At 38.2% G+C, this 27,941-nt stretch overlaps 1 protein-coding gene across 4 annotated transcripts in view; it reads right to left on the reverse strand.

Annotated features, from left to right (window-relative positions):
• Positions 1 to 340: 340 nt before the first annotated feature.
• The window catches only part of PHKB (phosphorylase kinase regulatory subunit beta), a 229,900-nt gene continuing 202,299 nt past the window's right edge, over positions 341 to 27,941 (reverse strand). For 2 of the 4 annotated variants that reach the window (XM_058674471.1, XM_058674470.1), the window contains exons 28-32: positions 16,342 to 16,476; positions 6,504 to 6,633; positions 3,204 to 3,311; positions 1,333 to 1,473; positions 344 to 704 (exon numbers count right to left, since the gene is read on the reverse strand). In XM_058674471.1, coding sequence (XP_058530454.1) covers positions 570 to 704; positions 1,333 to 1,473; positions 3,204 to 3,311; positions 6,504 to 6,633; positions 16,342 to 16,476 — 649 coding nt within the window. In that variant the 3' untranslated portion in view covers positions 344 to 569. Of the gene's footprint in view, positions 705 to 1,332; positions 1,474 to 3,203; positions 3,312 to 6,503; positions 6,634 to 16,341; positions 16,477 to 27,941 lie in introns of all 4 variants that reach the window. The other 2 variants (XM_058674472.1, XM_058674469.1) reach the window with 2 other exon arrangements.

Genomic DNA, 27,941 nt, shown 5'->3' on the forward strand with positions numbered 1-27,941 from the left:
TTTAGTCTAAGCCCTATACTTATCATAAATACAAAACCATTGTCATGTTACAAGGTAAAAATTCTACAACAGCTCTTGATACCAAAATATCAATGATGTAGCTGCTGAGAGACAAATATCAGTTGGCTGATTTTGCTTTTGTGATGTATATCAATATCTTTTTTTTCCTTCTGGCATGACAATGCCACTAAGAAAAGTTCAGCATTCTTTCAAGGTTTTGGCTTCCATTATGCATTTCTAGTTGGCAAATCCATTTTAATGGCAGGAAGGTGAGAATTGAGCCTCAAGCACACTCATTTGATGAGCTATTTGATCAGAAAGCACGCAGCAGTGAACTATCCCTATTGTTCAATGAAGAATTCTTTCGCAAAGGCATAATCATGAGAACTCGTTTTCACTTGATTGAAAGTATTTCTTACCATTATTAGACTGGCCATGGCAAGGGTGTGGCAAAGGCCTGACCAGCACGATCACCGCCCATGTTACTGGTTGCACAGATTAAGCTTCCACACAAAACTTCACTAACTTGCAAGCAATGTGCCTTGGACGGGCCTCCCACCTCTTCCTCACTAGCTAACCAGACAGGAGTCCTCGTTGCTTGGCTTGACTTCTTCCAGCAGCAAATTCATCACCACCTTCGTCAAGTAGCTGCAAGTCCCTCTTTTTCCCAGAGGGGGAGTGTTGTAGAAGGAAGTCATGTCGTCCTACAGAGAAAGACAGTAAGCAAGTTGTGTGTGTAAAGAGCTGGCAGGTAAAAAGGTGAAATCAGTGTCAGCCTAAGGGGAAACACAAATTCACAGGAAGGTTTCTTCATGGCAAATATGAGCTTCCAGGGTTTTCTTTCATTTTCCTGGGGTGTCTTCTCAGCATATAAAAACGCAGCAATTTTTGGAATTCTCTTCACTGAACATTTTTATTTGTTTAGGGAGCCTTTTCTCAAATGAACATAAAATATTAAACAGCAAACCTAGAAGCGACTGCATTAGTTAGTCCACGGCTCCAATGCAGCCTGCTGCTACGTTCCCATCTTCCTCAGAATTTAATTTTATAGCCTTCCGGGATCCATAGTTACTCTCTGCAAACACATTTTAACTGCTAACTACAGAAAGGAAATTTATTCCTTCCTACATTTCTTTTCTGTCAGAACTCCATAGCTGAACTAATAATTAACTAAAAAGTAACTTTAATTCCTCAAGTAAATCAGACTTCCTTTCAAAGATTCTGCATCGCACTCGGTTCACCTGTTTTGTAAGTAAAATGAGAAGATTAGGGATATTTTTGAAGAACAGGGACAATGAAGGAATTCTACCAAAAGCTGTTTTCTCTACTTACTTGTTTTTCAATTTCTTTTAGCCGACTCTCATCCTTTTGAAATTCATGAAATGCTTCTTTCACGAGTTTGTCTAGGTCGACTTTGTCTTGAAATTCTAGCTCAGGGTTTCTTTCCAGTACAATGGACACAACCATTAGCAGCTAGAAGAGACAGATGTTGAAAGCCAGTTATGTGAACCATAATAGTGTCATAGACTGGACATGGTTTCCTTCTTTAATCAGCCTGATGCATTATTCTAACGTTCTGCAGTGTGTCCTGTAACAGACTGAAGGATTACCTGCCTTTCAAGCTAGCAGCCTAAGTTTTGTTTGCAAACTACACATTTTTGTTTTGTTGTGTGTATCACTACAGACATATGAAAGTGTTTCTAGTCACTGGAATAACATTAGTAATATACGTGACTTTCTTAACCTTGATTTGCTATCTTATTTATCAAAAGATTTAAACTCCTTTTTGGGCTTTTGAGTACCAACCCTTGTTGGCAGGACACTTGAAGAGTGTCCACTGGAGCATGACTGCCAAAAGCAAGTGCCTTCAGTGGAGACCCTGGAACTAGTAAGTTCATGACCAAACAACACGGGGTCTGTGCACCCCGTGTTGAGAAAAAGACTGATGCTGTAACAATTTATCAGGGATGGCTATATTTCACATAAATACACTCTTTCTGATGTGAGTACTAGTTCATTTGTGCAAACTGTTTTAGCTTAAACTATCTTAGCCTACTATTTGGCCATACCAAACACTTAACCTAAGTTATGTTCATTTTAAATAATAAATTCTAATGCACAGACCAGGCCTGGGTGTGCAATAATTGGGAAAGGTTTTCTGATACTGTTTATGGTTCCTACTGGATACTCGAACAGGAAACATATTTTGTGACTGTCAATTTGGGAATCTTACTGTCTGTTATATAGATACTTCCAAAACAGAAGCTAAAAGAACCAAAAAAAAAAAAAAACTTAAAAAACAAAAACAAACTCATAACCCCACCAGAAACCCCCAAAACCAACAACAACAAAAAGCAAAACCCAAAACGCTTCCAGTAAAATTCAGAGGTCACAGTGTGGGAAGACAGTGACGCATGGCTTTAGCCAGGTGAACTCACAGTGATGCTACAGCTCTAGAGAAAATTTCTTCTGGAAAAAAGATGACTTTGGTCAACAGGAAGGACTTCTATGTGCACGAAATGCTTTAAATGCCGCACAGCAGACCTGGCAGGCTCAGGAAAATTTCACCTTCTAATAATCTCATCTTTTCCTGACCCTTGACATCTTCTCATCCCAAGTGTATGAAACTGACTGGCTGTCTCCACTGTCATCCTGCAAGGTCAGAGTTGAGGCTCAGTTTCACTCAGCAATGATGGACTGAGGAGGAGCCACCACCAGTTAAGTGCTCACTGGCAACCTCCATCGGTAAGACTTATTATCTACTCTGAAGAAACACAAAAGCTCTTGCTAATAGAAGAGGGGAAGGATGGAATTTTTTTCTTTCTTAATGATTTTCTGAACTGTCAACACTTTCCGTGACAGAAATTTGTATTACTTTCATCAATAGAAAACATCGGAAAAAAGTAGAAAAAGGATGCTTGTGTTGTTGTTGTTGTCATGATGTTGTTGATGTGCTTTGTACTGATGGGTGAGTGGGTACCCGGAAGGCTGAACTGTCAGTTGTTTGAGCCTGCCAAAGTTTAAGGTCTTTGAGGTTCTCACGTGCTTTGGCTTGGGTCAAGTATGGCCACCTCCTTTAGGTCTCAATTAGAGGATATCAGGATTAGGTAAGAGAGAGAATTCTTGGGCAATTTCCCTTATGCCAGTTTTCAGGGAAATGAAAGCAAGTACTTCTTCAGCAATCTATGTTTTTATATACAAACCTCCACAATGATCTGTCTGTACTTCGGCTGGTCAATATTCCCCAACATGTCTTCAACAAGGAGAGAGAAATTCATCTCATACATGGTCATATCTGACAGGGTTGGTTGCTGAAAAATAAACCTCATATTAACATCCAGTCATGGCCTATCTCTCTTTTAACAGAGGAACTGCATTTTCTAATCGATAACCTTTTTCTAGTCTTTATAAAACCTCAGAGAGCTTTCTCAGCTCTTCCACTAGATTGACTGGGTTGAAATATGTCACACTACTGAAGCCAAACAGCTGACTACTGTGATAAATGAAACCTTTTATTTACTAGCTATCTTCATTATATTAATGTTTTAAGGGAACAGGACTGAATTAGAAAGCCACTTCAAAATACAAACAAAGACTGAGATGACAAATATGGTGCATGTTGCTTTCAGTATTAACACAAGGAGTTATGCTTGCTGTCTGACTTCAGCATGTAAGTCACTTGCTATTGAATTTACATCATCTCTGTGGCAGATTCCCTCTGAGACCACAGCATAAAAACACACACGGACAAGTAAAAACAATATTACCATGCAGAAATGGCAAGGAAACAAAAAACAGCAAAATTAAAATAATGTTTTCTATTCTACCCTTTATCTTTTATTTAAATAAGAGTACTGCATACTCTTCCATATAACTTTTCAGAAGCAAAGTGAAAGCCAAAAATAAGCTCGAATCTAGATCTAAATTTGGGCATGGTGGATAAGTCTCAAAAAATGGAGGGGAGGCACCAAATGTTAGGCTTTCATGGTGAAAAGCAGATGGAGTCATGTGTTATTACCAGAGGCAGACAGAAGACGAGACCTACTTACACACTCCATGGTCAATCATGACGGACAGTTAATTTCTCCATCGTTTCATAAAAATATGCTGTTATTTAGTAGTCAAACTGGGATCCAAAGATCCTGTGATTTTTTCCTCTTTTAATTAAGTACCAGCCTGGTGTAATAATGCCTTAGTCTTTTTTTTTTTTTAAAGATTTTTTCATTTTATTACAGCCAGATATACAGAGAGGAGGAGAGACAGAGAGGAAGATCTTCCATCCGATGATTCACTCCCCAAGTGAGCCACAACGGGCCGGTACGCGCCGATCTGAAGCCGGGAACCTGGAACCTCTTCCAGGTCTCCCACGTGGGTGCAGTGTCCCAATGCATTGGGCTGTCCTCGACTGCTTTCCCAGGCCACAAGCAGGGAGGTGGATGGGAAGTGGAGCTGCCGGGATTAGAACCGGCGCCGATATGGGATCCCGGGGCTTTCAAGGCGAGGACTTTAGCCCAATAATGCCTTAGTCTTACATTCAGTACAATCTATTAAGTGTATTCCATAGCCAGTGCAATCTAAAACATAATTAATCTAACACACATGTTAATGCTGATAGGTTGTGCCCACTTGGGGGAAAATGAAATGCAGTAACCAGACATAGTTATCATAATTGTTCAGTTATCTAGTAGTATTACGGAAGGGAAGGAAGACCTTTTCATGATTTCATATTAATATCCTCTTTTTTATTTTTAAAGATTTATTTTTATTGGAAAGGCAGATATACAGAGAGAAGCAGATACAAAGAGAAAGATCCTCTGTACAATGGCTCATTCTCTAGGTGCCCACAATGGCAAGAGTTGAGCTGATCCCAAGCCAGGAGTCAGGAGTTTTTCCCAGGTCTCCCACATGGGTGTAGGATCCCAAGGTCTTGGGCTGTCCTCCACTGCTTTCGAAGGCCACGAGCAGGGATGGGAAGTGGGGCAGCTGGGACATGAACCTGCACCCATATGGGGATCCCGGTGGTTGCCAAGTGAGGATTTAACCACTAGGACGTCATGCCAGGCTCAATATTAGTTTCCTCTTAAAACATCTCCTTTAAAAGCCCAATTTAGCTATAATGTAATTATGGTAATTAACTTTAACAAAGATAAAGGAAGCTTGACTTTCCTACTTTTCTGAAAGGACTTGGGAATAAGTAGTGTCACAAAACTTCAGGAGCCCAACTGCTCCCAGGTACAATGCTGCCAAGAGCGAGCACAGAACATCTGAGGAAACGCTGGGCAACTGTGCTGGCCACCGAATACAACCACACATTCAGAGCAGCATAAGGCACACTTTTAACATGTTTTCATTCCCCTTCTGAAACGACACCTTCACAAAGTTCAAATTTTGAGAGGTTATGAATGACTTCAGTGAAAAGTCCACACTATTCCCCTAAACACACAGCTACTTTGTTCCAAGGAAAAGAACGTCATTAATTTCTTCTGAGTTCTTTCAGAGCATGTATGTATGTATGTATGTATGTAGCATGTATTTGAAAACAGACATAAAATTAAGTTGAATGAAAATGCTTGAGTCCCTGTCACCAATGTGGGAAACCTAGAGGAAGTTTCCAGGCTCCTGCCTTTGGTCTGGCCCAGCCCTGGCAGATGGAAGGAAGATTCTCTCTCCCTCTTTCTGTTTCTTTGGCTCTCTTTGTTACTCTGCCTTTTGAGTAAATAAAATGAATATTTACAAAAATAATAACTTGGTTGAAGTTTCAACACTAGAGGAAAGTAGAGAACACCATTTCCAAAAGGCTAATTATTCTCACTTGTGTGTAAGCAGAAGGATTTAGACACCATAACCAAGTCCATAAAAATAGTTGCCTCAAACAAGCAGGTCAATTTAGGCACCTTAGGAAACCATATGCAGGAGACAGTGTTAATTCATCACAGGTAAGTTATGCTATGGGTAAAAGAAGTGGTTTTCAGTCCAAAGACCTACAAAGTTCCTGTATTGCCACTGTCAGCCCAGTTCCTAAATACTGATTTCCTTGTCCCGAGTGTTATTATTCCACTTTGCTTCTGAGGCCTGAAACTGTTCTGTCTTTTCAACATCCTGCTCACTTTACTGCTTATGAGGCCCCCAGCATTGGCCTAGCACCACCTGATGGTCAAGGGATAAGATGAGCCTTAAACTCACTAGCAGGCAAAGGAAGTACAGTTTGTTCAGCAAGAAGCCCGGCCGTGTGGCACCTTTCATGAGAACTTCCTTGTAACATCTTAAGATTGATAATGCAATTTGTTAAGTACAACTTCTCAGCAATATATCATTTTAGTCAAACAAGCGTCTTAAAAAAACACACAGACACTGAAACAAAAAGCATGAAACATCTTAAACTGGGGAACATATTTCCAATCCAAGAGAGTAGAATCCTTATCTGCTAATATTTCATCTCTTCATCCCTCCTTTAAACGCAGAGCGGTGATTTGCAGTGCAGACAAGGAACACGGTGGCCTTACCTGTGGCAAGTGTTTTCCTGCTACTATGATACCATCGGGTGTGCGCTCCAGGATCTGCCACACTCGGTCGTAGAACCCAGTGGGAGTTCTGTTCAAAGACCCATCGATCTGTCGCTTGTTCAGCCAACATCTACAGACCAGAGGAAAATGCTTCAGTTTGACAATTAGGTTTGTTCTGGTAGAAAGCAGGGCTTGCAATATGGGGTTACATTTTCCAACAGGGCAAGCAATAAAAGCCAAATCCCATCAATGATGCGTATTTGCCGTATGTGATGGAATTTACTAAATACTTCATAGTGAAAATATGCAGGGGGTGAAAAAAACCTCCAATTTTAAAAATATTTAAATAGCAACATGATCAAATGATTTTCCTCTACTAAGTGGAACAGAGTTTCATGTAAAATTCAGAACTGACCAGTTTCATAACAACTTTAACATATTTCATGTCCGTGCACCTCTCCAAGAAGGTTACTTAATAAAAACAGTCAATAAATTAATGAATAAACAAATGCTCAGAAAATCCATACATATAATGAAATTAGTTTGTTTTAAATTTCATAAATGTTTATATTTACACATGCTGCTGCTACTGAAAAGTCAAACAAAAATATCTTACATATCATTATCATCAGAATTTTACTCTACATTTTATTTTATGGATTGAGTATTAAATCTTAACTATATTTACATCATTCACAAAAGGCTAAAGATGTAGAATTTGCATAATTTCAAAAGACCAGAGTGACACAGTAGTATAGTTTTGCAAAAACTGAAGACAGGAACAGATAATCCATTTTACATTTGGTACTTAGAAAGATAGTAGAGTGAAATGAACCCCAAGAAAGGAGTCGCATCACCACTATTTCTAGGCATGAAAATAGCTATTCATGATCATAGTATCTCCCCTGCCAGGTAAGAAGAGTTCCAACTCTGGATCCCCACCATCTCTTGCAATGACCAGCAGGGTCGCCCTGGAGCCCCCCAAAACAAAACAAAACAAACAACAAAAAATTAAAATAGAGAACAACAAGAAAAGCTTAGAACTAGAAAGGAAACGATCAGTGGGGACTCACATACCTTACTAGGTAGGACATGAAAACAAATTTCTCCTAACCAGGGTATGCAGGATTTCTCTGCACACCCCTCCCAACAGTGTTCTGTGCCTCAACTGGTGACATATGCCTTGTTAAAGCTATAAGCCAGTTTGGACTATCCTAAAATCTGCCAAGTTCATTAAAAACTATGCGTCGACACAATAAACTGCTAAATACTAAAATGAAAATAGACATGAGACAGCTGAATAGTACCCTATAGCCATTTTAAGGTAGATAGAAGCCAGTTGTATACAAACTAAAATTGAAATGTTAATGAAGTAGTCACAGGATGTGGTTAAGAACCTGCATTTTCTAACATATCAGTCACTCAATACAATGTCAATTAACCCCATAATGTTGGAAACTGTTGTTGATGTTATGTTATTGCTTTTAATTCGTCGGAACGCTATTCTGCCAACTCTGCCTTTAGACCAGAGTTGGTCTCCCCAAGAAACAGTTGAATTAAGCTGGACAATAAGATGCTGGACTCTACGCATGGCACATGCTTGCAATGAAAGAAACAAGACTGGATTTGACCAGTAATACTGCAATAAGGTGGAGCAATCTACCATGGGGGTGGGCACGAGGAGGGAATGGGGGAACATCAGAGCCTATGAAACGATGTTCTAAAATGAAATGCAATAAAAAAAACCCAGCTATTCAGTATGTGGTAAATGCAAAAGACACTTCTGTTCTGGTGTATAAAAGATCAATGAAGTTTTAGCCTGATGTGAATAAGACAGGCATCTTTTTCTGTGTTTGTGAATTTTCTTTAGCAGACTCAGACTTGCACCACTGGGTTCAGGGTAAAGGAACTCAAGCTGTAGGGATCACCCCAGGTTGGCGATGTTCTACTCTGAGTAACTGAACATTCCAGACTGTGCCATTGAGTTTGTCCTATTTTGTTTGTGTGGCTACAGTAATAGCAGAATGTTTTCATACTCCTAGGACACGCAGTTAATAGATTTAAAAGGACAAGTGGAAATGTGCGCATACTCACAGGGAGGTACAGACTTGTTTTAAAAGGCTTCTTCTTCTTTTTTTTAAACTTTTTAAAAGATTTTTTTAATGTTAAGAATTTATAGAAAAGTCACAAAAATAAGTCTTCTACTTAGTCTTTCCAAATCTTGTTGTCATATATAACTGTAGCATGATTACTGCAATTAGAAATTGAGTAGTGATAAAATGTAATTAACGAACCTCTGAAACTTCAAATTTTAACAACCTTCCCATTAATGCTGTTGGTTTGGTCCAGGATTCAACCCAGAACTCCACATGGCATTCAGTCACTTTGCTAAGTGACACCTACTTAGTATTCCTTTACTTTGCACAAATTTGAAATTCTGGTGATGTTACTTACTTGGTAAGACCTACAAAGTATTGGTATTCTGATGAAAAGCCCAAGCTTGTGCACTTTTGGCGTGATGCTGTGCCCTTTTTGATGCATTATAGATCATGCTTATGTGTCTCACTACTTGTAATGTTAACCATAATCATTTGTTAAGTTGGAGTCGGCTAGGTTTTCTATTTTTTCCTTGTAATTAATAAGTATTTTGAGTGTAAATACTTTGAAATTATGCAAAATTTTGATTTTTCTTACTTCTGTCCAATGATGGTTCTTGCCTGTAACAATGATTACTGTTTAATAGTGTTGGTTTTTTAAGAAAAAATTTTTATCATTGTGTTTACATTTAATAATTGGAATTCCACATTAGAGTCCTTTATCTTCTATTCATTTATGTATTTAACCATGAACACACTAACATTTATTGCACAATATTTTGTTTCTAAAATTACCCAAGTTTTAGCTACTGGGGCTTTTTCCAATTGTTCCAGTGTCTTTCCAACACATGTTTCAGAATCACTTTGTATTCTTGGAATCAACACTTGCTCCAAAGAATGACAGTTCATTTCACTGGAGAATGGTATCACTAGAAACCAATACCTGGGAATAAGTTTGCTCATTAACGCTGCAGTTTCAGCAGACAGAGAGGAAATATGTGGATATATGAGTTATGCACAGGAGCGCATGTATCTTCCAACATTTTTTCCTCTGTGCTAAAACCATGAATTCATGCTAATCGTATCAATCCCAATCCAACTACACAGTATATATACTGACTTTCCGCCCACCTCTTTCTATATTTGTAACTACTTTTTACAATAGTGAGTAATTTGATTCTCATTATTTACATTTACTTGTTTATTCAGTTCTAGTATATATATGATTTCTGAATTGCCAATTACAGACTTCTTTGAGAAAAATATCAGGTAGTTCATATTTGTGCATAATTTTTTTCCTCTTTAGTTGTATAGAATTCAGTATAAGCAATGTTTTCTTTTTTAATTTATTTTTTTAATAAATATTTATTTTTATTTTATTACAAAGTCAGATATGCAGAGAGGAGGAGAGACAGAGAGGAAGATCTTACATCCGATGATTCATTCCCTAAGTGAGTGCAATGGCCGGTGCTGTGCCAATCCAAAGCCAGGAACCTGGAACCTCTTCCGGGTCTCCCATGTGGGTGCAGTGTCCCAAAGCCTTGGGCCATCCTCGACTGCTTTCCCAGGCCACAAGCAGGGAGCTGGATGGGAAGTGGAGCTGCCGGGATTAGAACCGGCACCCATATGGGATCCCAGGGCATTCAAGGCGAGGACTTTAGCCGCTAGGCCACGCTGCCGGGCCCAAGCAATGTTTTCTAAAGGTATTTTGGTTAATTATCTTATCTCTACCCTTGCACTGTGGTAATATTATTCATTTGTAACACAAGTTCATTTATTACTTTTTTTTTAGTTTATCGTCATTAATTTTGCATCTGATTCAATTTAATTTACAATATGTTTTGTGAGTATACGAATTACTACCGTAGTTTAAGAGTCAGAACAATAAAAAATTGTAGGCTTTGGGAAACATTGTGTTCCCTTCAATCCTTTCATACTGGACTGTTTTCTAAATATTTTCATCCTTTCTTTCAACCATTCCCATAAGGTAGTCAATTTATTAGTTTCTAATTTACTTTTTTCCTTCTGCACCAATACGATATACAACTTTTAAAAATGTTACCTTGTTTCTTACAGGAACAGCAGAAAATTATAGATGTTTTGATCGCCTATCAGGCTAAAAAGATCCTTGTCATTCTTTTTCACAACTATATCTTACCTACTTTATTGTGTGGATTTACTGTAGTATATGAACATCACTGATATCTACAGAACCTTCCATTCTACAGACACAAAATACGCTTTCTTTTTCATCAGTACATGGAACCATTTTCAGGATTGATCACATTAGAAAGGCACCAGAAAATGAACTAACTATATACCTGAAGGCACAAAACAAACCCAAAATTAGCAGGCAAAAAAGAAATAATCAAAATCAAGAAATAGACCCAATAGAGATCAAAAGAACAATCCATAAGATCAATTAATCAAAGAGCTGGTACTTTGAGACAATCAACAGAACAGATTCCCCACTAGACCAACTAATCAAAAAAAGGAGGGAGGATATAAGAATCTACAGAATTAGAGATGGAAAAGAAATCTAATAATGGATACCTTGGATGTAAATAGGATAATCTGCAATTATTACAAGCAACTATTTGCTAACAAATCAGAAAACCCAGAAGAAATGTTCTGGCTACCCAAATCTACTAAAATTGAATCATGAGGCAATTAATAATAAAAAATATCTGTAGGACTTAAAATCAGTGACTGATTTTAAATTAGTAACTAAACCTTTTCAAAAATGAAAAGCCCTAAAGCAGATGGCTTCTGCTATCTAAATTCCAATAAAACGTATCAAGAACTTACTCCAAACCTCCATAAGCTATTCAAATATGCAATATTTAAATATTCAAACACTAAACACAATAGAAAGGGAGCAATCTTTGCACTCTATATTTGTGAGGCCAACATCACCTTAACACAAATACCAGCTACAGACACAACATAGAAAGAGGACTATGCACAATTATTCCTGCTGAACATAGATGCAAAAATCCTCAAAAAAATACTAGTCAACAGAATCCAACCAGCAATACATCGGACAGATCATTCACCCAGACAAGGTGGGATTTATCCCTAGAATGAGGGCCTATAATAAGGGATGGTTTAACCTATGCAAATTGATAAATGTAATACTTCAAATCAGCAAATTGAAGAATAAAAACCGTATGATCATTTCAATAGATGCGGAGAAGGCATTTGATAAAAATCCAATCACACTTCATGCTAAGAATTCTAAACAAGACAGGATTAGAAGGAACATTCTACAAACACAATCAAAACAATATATGAAAAATCCAACACCAGCATCATACTAAACGGGGAGAGACTAGAAGCTTTTCCACTAAGATCTGGAACTTAAACAAGGATATGCACTTCCACCACTGCTATTGAACATAGTATAGGAAATCCTTGCTAAAGTTACTAGGCAGGAAAAAGAAATGAAAGGAATTCAAACTGGAAACTAGGAATTAAAATAACCTGTGCTAACATACGACATACATGATTTTACACACAGGAGAGTTAAAGACTTAATCATGAAACTCATAAGGGAGTTTGGTAGGGTACCAGGGTACAAAAAAATGAAAACAAATTAATGGCCCTAGTATACAAACAATTCCATGGCTGAGAAACAACTGGTAAACACAATCCCCTTTAAAAGATCTTGGAATAAACCTAAGCAAAGATGCAGAAGACCTCTATGATGAAAATTACAAAACATTAACAAAAGGAACAGAAGAAGACATTAAAAGAATGAGAAATTTACCATGTTCCTGGATCTGCAGAAGCAAGGACATCAAAATGTCCATATTTCCAAAAGTTACAAATAGATTCAATGTGATCACAATCAAAATTGCAACAACATTCCTCTCAGAAATAGAAAAGAGCACTAAAATTAATCTGAAAACACAAGAGACCATGAATGGCCTAAACTATCCCAAAGAACAAAAATAATTCCAGACCTCAAGACACCTTATAGAGCAGTGGTCATCAAAACAGTCTGATACTGCTACAGAAACAGTAGAAGATCGACAGAACACAATAGAAACCCCAGAAGGGAGTTCACACATTACAACCAATTAACCTTCAACACGAAAACTGAAAAGAACCCAGGGAAAAAGCCTGGTCTCTTCAACAAATGCTATAGGGACAATTGGATAGCAGCCTGCAGAAGTAAGAAGCAAGACCCCACCTTTCATTTTATACAAAAATCAGCTCTTATTGGATCAAGGATCTAAATTTTCACCCAGAAACCATCAAACCTAACAGAGGAAGCACTCTACAAGATAGAGGTGTTGGAAAAGACTTCATAGAAAAGTCATCAAAAGCACAGACTGTCAAAGCTAAAACAAACAAATGGGACATCAAACTACGAAACTTTTGTACAGCAAAGGAAACAACCAAAAAAGTGAAGAGACAACAGACAGAGTGGGAGAAAATCTTTGCATATTACACAACAAACACAGCAAAAACAAAAACAAAAACAAAAAAAACAACCCAGTGAAGAAATGCAGAAAGGAAATGAGCAGGCATTTATTTAATGAAGAAATTCAAATGACTAACAGACACATGAACAAATGCTGAGGCTCCCTAGCTACTAGAAAAATATAAATAAAAACCACATTGAGGTTCCACCTAACTCCAATGAGACTGGCTTACATTCAGAAATCTACTAACAACATCCACTCCACATACTCTGCCAAACACTACTTAGCACTGTCCATGCCCACAATGATGGACATATGACTGTATGAAGAACTATATTTTAGTAAACATATAGAGGAACTAGGTGCGGGAGAGGGAATTGGGGCGGGGATAAGGGAAATGGCAGGAACCTATGGAACTGTATCATAATAATAATAATAATAATAAAATGTAGAAAAAAAGAATTAAATTCTACCATTTGTAACAAAATGATTCCAACTGGAGACCATTATGATCAGTGAAATAAGCCAACCCCAAATAGGACAAATTTCATATATTCTCTCTGATATAGGACAAGCTTCATGCAAAATACAAGGTCAAAAAAATATATAGGTAAGCATATACATACATATATTTACCTAGAGGAACTGCATAATGGGAGACTAGCAAATCAAGAAGTAAAGATACCTTGCAGAAGGCATCTCTACTTCTGAATAAAAGATGGATCTTGATAACAGGATGCTAGGCTTTCTACCGCTGTCTCTACATACAATGTCACGATACTCTTAAGTGGTAGAGTGATGGACTTGTGAGTACTGATAAAGGACTATACTACTGTAATAAGATAGGGGAAAACAGTAGCTGCGAGGAGGCACAGTGAGGAGGGAGGAAGAGGGATTACTTTGGTCTATGGAACTGTATCATGAAAAATGATTTTTTAAAAGAAAGCATTAATTTCGTTTCTTTTCCATTTTTCTCCAGGATTTTTGGAATCTCCGGAATCCTTTAAAAGACAAGACGAGAGGGAGGCAGAGAAGGAGGGAAGTAGGAATAAGAAGTTGAGGAACAAACAGTGGGAGTTACAGTGGGGAGCAGGAGGAAGGGAGTGAAGGAAGAAGAGAGAGAGAGAGAGAATTTGCGTCATCCATGCATCCCGTCCTCACAGGACTACAACAGCAGTCAGGTGTTCCAGCCGCATCTCACAGATGTGTGGCGGAAACCTAGCACTTAACCAATCATCTGCTGTCTCATAGGCACATCAGCAGGAAGCTAGATGCAAAGCAGAGGTGTAATCCATTGCAGGTGTTCCAAGCAGAGGCTTAACCCATTGCCACAATAAACACTGCCCTGTTCCTCAATTTTTAAGAATTCTTAGATACTGCTATCTGGGGGAGGTCCACTCAGTTTCATTTCTACCTGTCTTTTGACAGGGTTAATCTTTTTATCTTTTTAATATAATTTTTAGAAATATTTATATTATAATATTTGTAATATGATTTTACTTTTGCTGCCTTTGAGTTACAGTTTTAAAGAGTCTTTTCTTGTCAAGGTTAAAAAGGAACTTATCCATATCTTTCATCACTTGAATGATGACAGTTTTTACATTTAGACCTTTCAAATCCATTTGAGTTTATTTTGGGGTAAGGCAAAAGCATGCATTTGATTTTTACCTTTTTTCCAATTGCCTGTCCAGTGTTCCAGTACAATTTCTTTAAACAGCTCATACTTGGCAGGCCAGTTAGGATACTGAAAGCCTATGTCCCATAGCAGTGTGTCTGAATTAGAGTCCTAGATCCACTGCCAATCTCAGTCTCCTGCTAATGTGTACCCTGGGAGAGAGCGGGTGATAGCTCAAGTACTGGGGCTCTGCTACCTGCATGGCAGACAGAGACTGTTTTTCCAGATTCTGCCCTTTGCCTGGCCCATAGCCAGCGACTGCAGGCGCTTGGAGAGTGAATTAGCAGACAGGGAAATCTCTCCCTGTCTCAAAGAGGTAAATACATACATTTTAAAAATGTAATAGCAATTCAAGAAATAACAAATGAAAAGTCCGTCTTTGCCTCATGATTTGAGATGTTACTTCAACACACAGTAAATTTACAAAAGTTCCTGGTATGCTTTCTGACTCTTCTCTTCTGTTAAACCGGATTATTTGCTTATGTGGCAACATAATATTGTTATAACTTAATAGAGACTTAACAGTACAGTCTCATGTCTGTTGGGAATGATCTCTTACATTTTTCCAATTATGTCATGTTTGTTTTTCCATATCCAGTTCTGTAATGACTTATGTGACTCCATGAAATAGTTCGTTGGAATGCAATTAGAATAGCACCAAATTGGGCCTGGCACAGTAGCCTAGTGGCTAAAATCCTAGCCTAAAACACAATAAGATCCCTTATGGGCGCCGGTTGTAATCCCGGTGGCCCTGCTTCTCATCCAGCTCCCTGCTTGTGGCCTGGGAAAGCAGTCAAGGATCGTCAAAGGCCTTGGGTCCCTGCACCTGCATGGGAGACCCGGAGGAAGCTCCTGGCTCCTGGTTTCAGATCGGCACAGCTCCAGCCATTGTGGCCGCTTGGGGAGTGAATCAATGAACAGAAGATCTTCCTCTCTGTCTCTCTCTGTATGTGTGAAAGTCTGTGTCTGACTTTCCAATAAAAAAAAACTTAGAAAAAAGAGAACAGCATCAATTTTACAATTGATATAATATTGAGTGCTCCTATCTAACAGCAAGAATGACTTTCCATTTGTTCAAACCTACTCGATGTAAGACATAACTAAATAATTATAGCAAAGCTTGTATTATAAGTTCACTGCAATTTACTAGCACTACGTTCCAACCAACTGAGCTAACCGGCCAGACAGTTCACTGCAATTTACATGTCCTTGTTTTGCTCCTGTTCTTAATATGTTAAGTCCATGAAAGAGCTTAATTCTGAAGTTTAAAGATTCGTTGGTGAGACAGAGTCACAATTAGCATATTTAAACTACGCCATTAAACCTGATCTCGCAGCTGCCAAAATGTTGGGATGAGAGGCTGAGTGTTACACATGCTCAGAAAAGAAACGGAAGGGATATGAAGTTACATTTTACACAAAACAGTGAAAATGAAGAAATGCCTATCAACACCACCTGAAAAAACCATAAAATTCCAATCAATACAAAATCACAACTGAACAGAAGACATTTTAACTACTCTCTGTTTATATATTCTACTCCATTTTATTTCTTCTTCTTTTCTTCTTACTTTCACACACATAAACACACAGTGGAAATGACGGTGCGCCCTGTAGGTAAGAAAGGGCCTTCCCTACCTTCCGTTTTGTTGAGGCTGTAGAATATCCAAGAGCAGCTGTTTCACTTCGCTAGGGGACAGTTGATACAAATCTTTGGCTGGCTTGTCTCCACTGCGGATCTGTAGCTCATACTCCATAGCGTGGATGATCCACCTGAAACAAAATCAGGAAAGCAGAAATCCATAATCCTTGAAATAAAACCACCTCATGCTTTTCTTGGCAATGCCCTTGACAGCACTGACCCACGAGAGGAGAAGGAGAAAAAGGCCATTTTGAATTTCTTCAAGTAATAGGATTACTTCCATCGAGACTAAGGTGTGCAATCAGTCTTAAAAATGAAGTCCTGCTCTTACACATACGGGTAGGTTGTAAAGCATGGAAGCCGATCAGTGTTTAGGTTCTTGCCAAACGAAACTGTATCCAGTTCAGCATGAGAGCAACTGCATGCGAATAGCTGTCATACTACATTTTCTTAAAGTTAGCTGATGTGTCTTTATATAAATGTTCCTTTCCGAGGGGTAACAAAGTACTTTTTACAAATCAATTTCCTTTACTTTGTAGTCATTCTTCAGGATGGAACCTAATGAGGATATCTGCCTTTGAAATACAAGTATACAAGGGCCTGGAGCGATAGCTCAGCGGTTAAGGCCCTCACCTTGCACACACCTAATCCCATACAGGAGCTAGTTCTAATCCCGGCAGCCCCGCTTCCCATCCAGCTCCCTACTTGCGGCCTGGGAAAACAGTCGAGGACGGCCCAAAGCCTTGGGACCCTGCATCCACATGGGAGACCCGGAAGAGCTCCTGGCTCCTGGCTTCGGACTGGCTCAGCCGTTGCGGCCGCTTGGGGAGTGACCCTTCGAACAGAAGATCTTCCTCTCTGTCTCTCCTCCTCTCTGTATATCTGCCTTTCCAATAAAAATAAATAAATCTTAAAAAAAATACAAGAACACATTAGCTATAATTAGAGAATTTACTCTAACCAACACACTTTAGAAAGCAATATTTAATTATTTTATGTGTAAGAAATCTATTTTTCCATCTGAGAACCTATCAAAAAGCATGTTTACAGTTTCATGTCTTTCATTTTCTGTATCCCGGGGAAAGAATTCAAACAAGTTGTGAAAAGTCAAAGAAAACTCTGGAAATAATAATGTGCTTGGCAAACCAGAATTCCAGATACCATTGGGAAAAGTCAGGGAGTCACTTTTACATCACACAATCCTATGCTTTATCCATAAATCCCTCGTGAACACCAAATCACAGAGGCAGTACAGCACAGCTCTCAAGACTGGCTATCATCACCCATGTTGTCTCAGTCTCATCTTTGAATTACAGCACCGGTCCACCTCAGAAGTGTTTGGTTACAGCAATGAAAATTTTAAAGTGGCAGAGTCACAGAGCAGGCATTCATGTAGCGTGTCAGTTTAAGATAGCCAAGTGCCACACTGGGGTATTGGCAACTCCTAGCTCTGACTCCTGACTTCACGTTTGGCTAATGCGGTCCCTAGAAGGCAGCAGTAATAAGTCCTTTCATGTAAATGGGACCTGGACTGCATTCCTGGCTCCTGGCTTTAGCTATTCCCAGTACTGGGTAAATGTGGACACTGGGGGGAATGAATCAGATAACACTGTTGATGTGTTTGTGCGCTGTTTTTTTGAAAAAACAAACAAACAAAAAGTGTGGGCTGAATCATTGCACTCAGATGTGACATTATACTTCTCTTAGCACATGGCCTTGACAGACGACCCACATGGTTACTTCAGATACAGAGATGAAATAAGGCAACTAGACCTATTCAGAATATTAAAGTCCTTCTACCAAGGGTGCTTTGTAAAATAACAGTGATGTGTTCTTAGGGTACTGTGCAAATATATCCCAGTGCAGAGAACAGTAGGAAAGAGTGTTCTGTCTTCCCAGTTTGATTCAGGAATGATATCAACCTGGGATATGTCCTTGCCTACCGCGCCAGGCCACGCGGCCACAGGTCATGTCTCACTTCTAAGGCTGTTTTCTTTACTGCCCACGGTTAAGGCAACTCAGCAATTCCTACCTTCTCCATTATTTTTTGTTGCCATTTCTGAAAGTTCAGACTGTAACAGTGTACTAGCCAACTTCAAAGTATTTCACCTATTAGCTGGACTTCAAATTTAGATGAAATCCATGTTTTACCAGACTAGGATATTTTACAGATTCATCTTCATTATTACTGACTGTATTGAATCAAAATGACACACAAGCATACTTATTTGGACACTTTGATGTTGAAGTTGCTTATTAAATTAGTTGGCACAATATTTCCATTACAAGAAACTACTCAATGGAATCCTGCTTTAGACAAAACAATTCAATTTTTATTTTCACTTAGTTTCACTTTCTAGTCTGGACATGAACTAAAAGCATTTTATTTCTTTCTTCATATTAAAAATTATACTTGAGACAACTTAGGATGGAAGGAACACAGGAAAAATTCTGGAGACTGCCTTTTGGTTTCCTCAACAGGTCACAGGTCAATCAACTGACAGGAAAAGCAGGGTTGAGCAATATTGATCTAGATTAAAAGTTATAACCACCAATTCCACCCACGGGTCTTGACTTAAATTCTGATTCAAGAACTTTGGGGGAAGAAAAAGAATCTTGTGAATAATCAGGAAAGTGTAAGAATTGAGCATTTGTTGATCATAAAGGATCATTGCTAATTTGAATTGGAGAAAACAGTATGTAATCAACTTACTAGATTTATTAAAAACTAATTAAACTTAAAATGCAAAGAAGAAAGGAAAACGTTCTCTTAGATATATATTCACAGTCACATAAATATTCAAGATGTCTAGAACTTTCTTTATAATATATTACAGCTAAAAATAAAACATGGCAAAATATAAATAACTAACAAGTGATGGAAATATGTGAATTTATCAAATAGCTCTAGTATAAATATTTAAAGCTGTTCACAATGAAAATCAGAAACAATTAACAGCTGTGTCCCACTGGCAAGTTATTTTTCAAATGAGCACATTAGTGTTACCTTTTAATTTACCTTAAGAAATAATTTAGAGAAATAAGAAAGTGTATATAAAAAGGCTTTTGAAATTCTAAAGAATCATAAAAATATTAGCAAATTCCTCCTTCGTGACTTCTCAGACTCAATGTAGAGGGAAAGTATTTTTCATTTTAATCAAAGTTTTGGAGTTACTTAGCCAAATGCCACACCTAATCAATTTGGGGAGGAGGCCTCTTAAAATACAAATAACACTGTTATTTTTTAAAGAATTACTTTTCAATGATCTCCAATAACTTGAGTCATTAAAACTAAACATAGTCTATCATATCTACCTTTTACACCCTTAATACCATAAAAAAGGTAGTTGGAAATAAAAAAGTTTTTCTTCAGGTATCTTTCTTCCATTTAACAAATCCAAACTCTCAGCACATGTGTGAGTACATTAGAGACAATGCTACACTAAAAATCACCAAGGAAAAAGGTGACGCTTTTTCACTCATTTAAGCAAACTGAACATGAATGTTTTTGTTATATTACTTAAAATATACTTATTCATTCAAAGATATTAGCCCAAATTAACCTTTTTTAGATCTTGGAATTCTTGAAAATATTAGAATGAGAACAGCAGAACAGCTTTGGACATAGACAAACATCTGTCAGAGACTCTGAGTAACTAAATTACCAACTGAGCATCACAGATAAAAAAAATCTAATATACTTTACCCATTTTTAGGACTACCAATAAAAAACAGCACAGGGAAATTTGGCTTCTCACCTTCACTTCCACAGACAAGGTTGCAAAATGTGATTTAAAATTTTTTTTTAGCACAAAATGTAAAATGGAGAAAGAAAGCAAGCAATCAAATGTGGGAGATCAAAAAAAAAAATGAAGGTTATCCTTGGACCAGATCTTTATAAATTCAGCTTGTCTAAAGAACCAGAGACATGCTCTACCTGCCAATAAACAAACAAAAAAGTGGCAGAAACACACGAGGAGTGACCAAATCAACCTTTATACATATCAAGGTTTGACTTGAGGACAACAAATTCCTCAGGATTGCTGGAACGTGCGAAGAGGTGTACAATCCTTGCAATAAGCTTATCTTTCTAAAGACTGGCTTGTTGTGAGGTTAATGAGGGCACTACATAACACCATTTTTCTTTCCAAGGTATCCGAAAAAAGAGTGAAACAGAAAATAGAGTACATTTAAATATGGCATTATGTATAAACCAGACAGTTGACGCCTACTAGGAAGAAAAAGTCATAAAGAATTATGGATCTTTGGCAAGATACAACTTTTCAATAATCACCTTGAGATTATTTCAAGGTAGTAACAAGGATTTGCTAAGTGAACTGCTACACAAGTGAAGAATGATTCTCCATCAAACACGTTGGTAACCAGGGATTGTATCACTTCTCTCCTTACACAGACACACACACACACACACACACACACACACACAGTAAGCTGGTGTTTAGAGATGGAGTCTTTGAGAAGCAATCAGGGTCATGACCACAATGTCACGAGGATGGAGTCCTTATGTTGGGATTAGTATCCAAATAAGATATATTAAAGAGCTTTCTTCGTCACAATGAGGACACAGTGAGAAAGTGGTTGTTTTCAAGACAAAGTCTAACCAGAAAAAGAATGAAACAGTTGTGACTTCTGACTGTGAGGGGAAATATTTAAGTCACCTGAAATGTTTTTTTTTTAATGCCAGCCCAAGCTAACTAAAGCAGAATATAAAATGATATAGGAAAGCTATTAGAAGAGACATTCTTATTTGATTGATATTAATATGGAAAAGGTGACAAGTTGGTAATTGGAGAAAAATGACTCACTCCACTACAGATCTAATCACTGTGAAGACAAGTAGCAGAGCTCAGCTCCATCAACATCACTTCCTTACTTCATACCAAATATCAACCTGCAAGGTTTATGAAGGAGTGCAGGAAACATATTAGTGATGTCTTGTCTTCACTGCACAGGCAGGGTTACAGTCTGGACCTAGGATACCAGTGGCTTTCTCTAAGCACTGCATCCATGGATGTGTTCTGGGACAAGATACGTGTGGATCGTAATTGGCCAAGGAAGCTGTCCTGATGGTCTGAAAAGCAGAGATGAGAAAGGCTTGATAACAAATATCCTCTAGGTTATCTCTCACCAAAGCTTGACTGACAGACCTGCCACAGAAAACGGTTGATTGGAGGTCTTTACAGTAATGGGCCTGTCAGGAACTTGAGCTATTTCAACATGAAAGCTAGAGCACAAATCAATAATGAGACAGCAAATCAAATCATTATCAGTCTAGAATACCATTCCTGTGAGCAGGTTAATTTTGTTCACTGGAGTGCCTGATAGTAGTGAAGCTGAGGAAATTACATTGGCAGGATTAACATTGGAGAAAGAGAAAGAAGCTATTGCTTTTAAAGCAAGTGTGGCAATGGGTGATGAAAATAAAACTTAAAAATAACTAAACAAACCTCAAGGAGAGAGGATAAACAAGAGGGATAAAAGTATACACAGTACAGGGCAATTCTAGGTAAGACGTACCATGATTAAAGTAAATATACTAACTCCTTATGCCTATTCATATTAGTGGATGTTGGTGTTTCAAAAAGAATATGGTATCCGAATATAATCTAACAACCGGTCTACTTACTAAATAATTAGCATTTAAAAGATAGGGACACTAGTAAAAAGCTGGTTACGTGAATTGGAGATATTTCATTGCCATAAAACACAGCGGGAGAAAAAGTGTTTTATAACCCTGTCCCTCCACCCATTGTTCTTTTTTAAATTGTGTGTGTGTGTAAGGGATTTGCTTCTTCCTGTGGATTCTAAGGATTTGCGCAAGAAGAACCTCCCGAGATACCTGTTCTTTGAAAAGACAGAGACTCTCATTATCACATGCTACACTGGTTATTTTGAGGATTTTCCCTTCGGAAAATGTGGTGATGCTTCTTACCGAGAATCGCCACAATCAAGAGGAAGCCAGGACTGCAGCAGTCTCCCTGTTCCACAGGCCAGGACACTTGGAGGGAGGGGGCAGCCGGAACCGCAGTTACTCACATTGGTTTCATATCCTAGTGTCTGGTCCATTGACAGGACCGCTTATGGAAATTATCCGCTGCATTTCAAACAGCTTGTTTGTAAGCACATCTCACAGGTGTTTTTGAGGATTATATAAGATAATTCAGGGGTCAAACTCTCAGAATATGGGTCCCTGGTAACTATTATTTCTTCCTCTGAGAAGGAATAAAAATAAAGTACTTCTACACATGCTCATAGGATCATAAAGGTATCCAGAATTTAGACACTGGCAGAAGCGGGAATCAGATTCAGGTTTATCCACTTGTAACAATCCTATTGGTAGGTATCCAGTTACTGGACAGGGCCTGATGCTGTGGTGAGGGTGGTTTTGCCCTAGGGGAGTTGAATTATTTTCCTTAGCGGAGCTAAATAGCACTGTCTACTCTTTGACTACATCTGGCTGCCTTTCCCTTTGCTGGCCCCACTAAAAGCCCTTGGACCCAATAATAACATTAACACTATTAATTTGGGCCACAGACATTCATCCTGGACCTGTGAAAACAGCTAAGTCCCTGTGAAAATCCTACCTCTACTGCATTACTGACCTTAACAATACAACAAAGTAAATCATTTTCAACCGTTCTTACATTTGGCTTCCTTGGCTAATTTTGATCCAGCAACAAGCAGGCAGGCTTATACTGTGAAAATGTTTCATGTGTGTCATTATGACGATGAAACTGTCTATTTGCTACTGTTATTCTACAGTAATATAAGGAAGTAAAAAGCTTCCTCTAGCATGACTTAACTTTTCATAGTATGCTAGGGGGCTACCGTGGAAGAATCAGTTCCAAATCATGCCCATTCCTTGGTATCATGATGAATACAGATAAAGAAAAATCTCATTTCTGAGATTAGTGATCTTGAACTACAAGATCCATGGTGTTCCTAAATTCCTAGAGTATTGATCCAAGGACAAACAAGACATCAAACACATCTAAGGCCCATGGCACATCACCACTGTTCCACAAATTCTTGGACATAGCCCAGATCATATGTCATAAAATTTTAGAAATATCAAACACCCTATCAGGGAGAATGGAATGCATAAATGAACACACACACACACACACACACACTCACTCTGCTTCAGACTGAAACAATGTCTGGAGCCCGCTGGACTTGGGTGTAAATCTCGATCTTTTGGCTTTCCAAAAATATGAATTTGATTCAGCAACCTGCTTTCTTATTGTGAAAAGTTGGTTCAGAGCATGTCTCCAACTTTTTGTAGAGATTAAACCAGATAACATACATAAAAAATTCTTAGCCCTTTGCCAAGCATATCATAGGTACAGCAAGTGACATTTGTGGTTACGGTGATGCAACAAGTACAGAGGATGCTACTGCAGCAATGTTTTCAGCATAGTGCGCATGTGTTATTCATTCCTGTGGATGATTTTTACTGGGGTCTCTACTGAAAACGCTGCTTAATGAGGTACCCCATAAGGGAGTCTGTACTGTCAGGTGACTAACTTTGCTATTCTGTTAGTAACCGAAAGGAAAAAAAATGTTGTATAGTAATACCTGTTATCTGTACGAGTAAACTTTCACATAAACAAAATGCTATTTAAATTGTTCATATCCTTATTGGCTTAGCCCCTCACCTGTCTCGGCCTTTACCTTCGATGCTCCGGCATAGTATCCCTGCCTCATGCAGACCAGTTGGTGGAAGAGCCTAGGTTGGAATGACATGTGTTCCATCCTGATTTCTATTCTTTTTGTGAGTTGAAGTTTGCTTGGCCACATCCGGTCTGCCCCCTTCCAGTTGCAGCTTGGCCCACTCCACATCCTATTTTAGGTCATACCTTCGGATGGTGCTGCCTAGAGTTCAATGCCAGAGCCATCTGGAGAGTGCACAATCCAGAAGTTCAAGTGGCCTAGTAGGGAGATAGTGGGCACCTCCCTCGTGGGTTACCACTCTCACTGGAGAGCATGAAAACCAGGACAGGGGCAGACGGGTGGCTAGACAGAAAGGCACTCGCCAGTATGTGTGTGGGCTGGATAGTAGGTTGGTTGGGTTGAACTAGGCTTCAATGCCCTTTGACAAGCACCAGAGCCAAATGGGATGTGTGCGAGAGACTGAACAAGCCTGCGGTACATACTGGCAAGCATGGGAACCAGGGTAGGGGGCAGGCCTGGTGGGGGTTATGGGGCGTCACCCCAACTACACTGCAGCTCCCACTGGTTTGCGTGAGGGTCGAGTATGAAGTGGGTAGGATCCAGCTGGACTGCAACACCCATTGGTTCATGGGGAAGACAGGGCTGGAAACAGAACTTACTCAGCAATTGCAACGACCAGCATGTGCATAAGCTGATTGGGGCGATGGACTGTGCCGGACCCTGTACTGGCAAATTCACACAAGAATCAGGTTTGGGATCATCTCAGATGAAGTTTCTTTGGAGATCCCTCCAACTGAACTGCTGATCTCAGAATCCCAATCATGAAGAGACTATGTCAGCCAGTGGATTCTGAATAGGTTTCATCGTGATTGGAACGGCAAGATTGGCAGCAATTCAGACCTGTTCAACTATCAAAACTGCTTGAGCAGGACCCTTGGAGCGTGCCTCACATGGAGGACCTGGGATGGGTGGGAGACTGGGTGGGGCTTTTCCCTTTGTTTCTCCCCTGACCCCAGATACAGGGGGAAAAAATGATGTTAGTGTGGAAACAATAGTCTTACCCACTTTCCTGTAGCCCTTGACCCTTTGTACCCTAATCAACTAAGATCATTTAAAAAAATAAATTAATTTTAAAAATAAATAAATTGGTCATATCCTGAAGGATGTGACCTGAATTTTCTTTTATATATTTATTCATTTAAAAGACAGACAGCACTCTTACCTATGAGCCCACTCTCCAGTTAGCACAATAGCCTCCTCCTGGGTGCGGAAACTGGGATCCAAGAAACCCAATCCAGACCTTACACAAGGATGGCAGGAACCCAATTACTTTGGCAAACACTCACCTCACCAAGCCTGCATCCATAAGAAGCTGGACTCAGAGCAGGAGCAAACCCAGGGCAGGATGGGTGCATCTCAACTCGTGTCCAGCCACTAGGTCATATTATTGCCTCTCCAATTCCAATGAAACGTAGCAAAAAGCAAGTATTTTAACAAATTTAAAAGTCGTTCGTTTCTAATGAGCACAAAAACATAGTATCCTTTGTTTTTCTAAATTTTCCATCACCAACTCAAGGTAAACTGCTTGATTCTACTTGTTATATCCACTGTGACAAATAATCAAACATTTATTGAGCATTTCTGATGAGCTAATCTGTGGCAAATATAGGAAGTAAAATAAAATCTAGTCCTTACTCTCAGCAGAATTTCTCAAATAAATCACTTCTTATTTTAAAAATTAGACCTTTCCCCAACTAAAAATGTTCAAATGATTAGGGCTAACCTGTAAAAACTCATATGAGAGGATATAGTTTGAGTTAGGTAAAAATATGCTAAACAATGGAAATATAATTCCACAATTTCAGGATAAGTTTCAAAATAGAGAATAATTAAGGTTTCATAGAAATTTCTTCATGACAGGTTTCTACTATTGTTTATTACAAAGTCACACGCTTTCACCCTGACATTTTTATTTTGGGTGACTCACAATTTAAGGAAAAATTGTTCTGTTTTTGATGAAAGGCACTGATTAGAGTACTTGATATAAATCCAGAAAGGAAACTTAGCAAGCGCTAAACACATATTCCCATGAAGAGTAAGAACCTTAGGCCAGGTCTGAATTCAAGAATGGAGGTGCTATGGAACTTGTAAGATCTAAAAAAAAAAAAAAAGATTTACATAGCATTGTAAAATCTTGGGAAATAGTTATTTTAGGCTTCATTTAAATCTCTGTAGAGATGACAATCTCTTGAAGAGGCTCACCCGACTGGAACATTAACTACTCTAACAGAAAAAAAAAAGTTCTCTGGAAGTCATAACCTACATGCCTGAATTTGAAAGTCATGTTACTTTTCATCAAAAATCCACTCACAAAAAAAAAAACTCATGTCTGTACTTCCAAATGTAGGCTATGAGGCTGGAGTTGAAAATATTATGGCAAACACAATGAACAAATTAACTATAATTCTAATTTCCTAAAATGGAGTCGGAATATTTTAAAACTTTGAAAGAGACCATGTTTAAGGGATAAACATGCAGGTCAGGTTTTATGCAAGTACAGTAATTCACTTTCAATCAAAAGAAAGAGGAAGTAAAAAAATAAATAATTCACCTGAAATATGTACATAACACCATGGTTTAAATCAAACAGAAAGTCTAAAAACCAGTAAGGTAAGCCTTTCAGGTAATACTGAAAAAATACAACTTAAAAAGTAGGAATCTCCTGGAGAAAACAATTGAACTGTTTCATACGTATTTTAAATATTTTAACACATGTATTATTTCAAAACATTCATGAGAAAAAAGAGAAAATGAACTTTAAGATGAGTTATTTTGGTGCAAAAAAATGAAATCTATGTACATTTTTCATAATATCTATTTCCCATGAAACAGTTTAAGATGTGTGTATATCTAGGTTGTTTCCGACATTTCATTATGTCAAACAAGGCTGAAATGAAGACTGTTACAAGACGTGTCTTTATGTACTTGTGCGTTCATTAAAGACTAAATTACCACACTGAGAACCAACCAAACAACAGGTATACAGATACTGCCAAATAAGTAAGGAATTTTTATATGCAATTTATAAGGAAAAAATGGGTAATTAATTTTCTGAAACTGATTCATATTCCCATGCAAAATTAAAACTAAGAAATTAAAGGGAAATTAATAAACAGGATAAAATGAGTAACAGAAAAACTCAATAGACTGAAATTTTTGTAGGAAATGCAGGAGTAAGTTAAATATTTAAAAATGACATGAATATGAAATATGCATTTCTACTGAAATACAATATGCATACAGTTAATACTAATGTGCTGCACAGCTGAGCATGGCTAGATGGTAAATTTCAAGTTGCCTCTTTTAACACGAAAAAGACATCCTTAGATTATGCTGTAAGTACAGCAAAGCTGCTTACAAGTATAGGCACACACATATTCCATATTATAAAGAACATTGACTATAAAGGGGAAAAACAAAATATAACAAAGAAAGCAGGCCTGGTAGTATCTGCAGATAAAATGGTAATGGCATCATGGTTAGGCTTTGAAAAAGTATATTTTTAGAAACACATACTGAAGTATTAATGATATAACGAGACTATCTTTTAAAAAACCTAGAGGAGGGTGTGGCTGAGGTGTGATATGTGGGAATGGGGGTAAAATACGATTGACAATGCGATATGGCAGAGGTGGGCCACAGTCTGTGCACACAAGGTTTCATTAAACTAATTTCCTCTTTTCTGCGACATTTTTTTAAGAAATGGAAAAGCAATAAATGCTACAAAGGAAGATAAATTGATAAAAGCAATGAAATAACAAGGACAAAAGCTTTAATTTATACAAAACAAAAACCTGACAACAATGCAAGAAATTGATACATTGGCAAATTGTGACAGGCA

This window comes from Ochotona princeps, chromosome 16 (genome assembly GCF_030435755.1).
Source record: "Ochotona princeps isolate mOchPri1 chromosome 16, mOchPri1.hap1, whole genome shotgun sequence".
NCBI lineage: Eukaryota > Metazoa > Chordata > Mammalia > Lagomorpha > Ochotonidae > Ochotona > Ochotona princeps.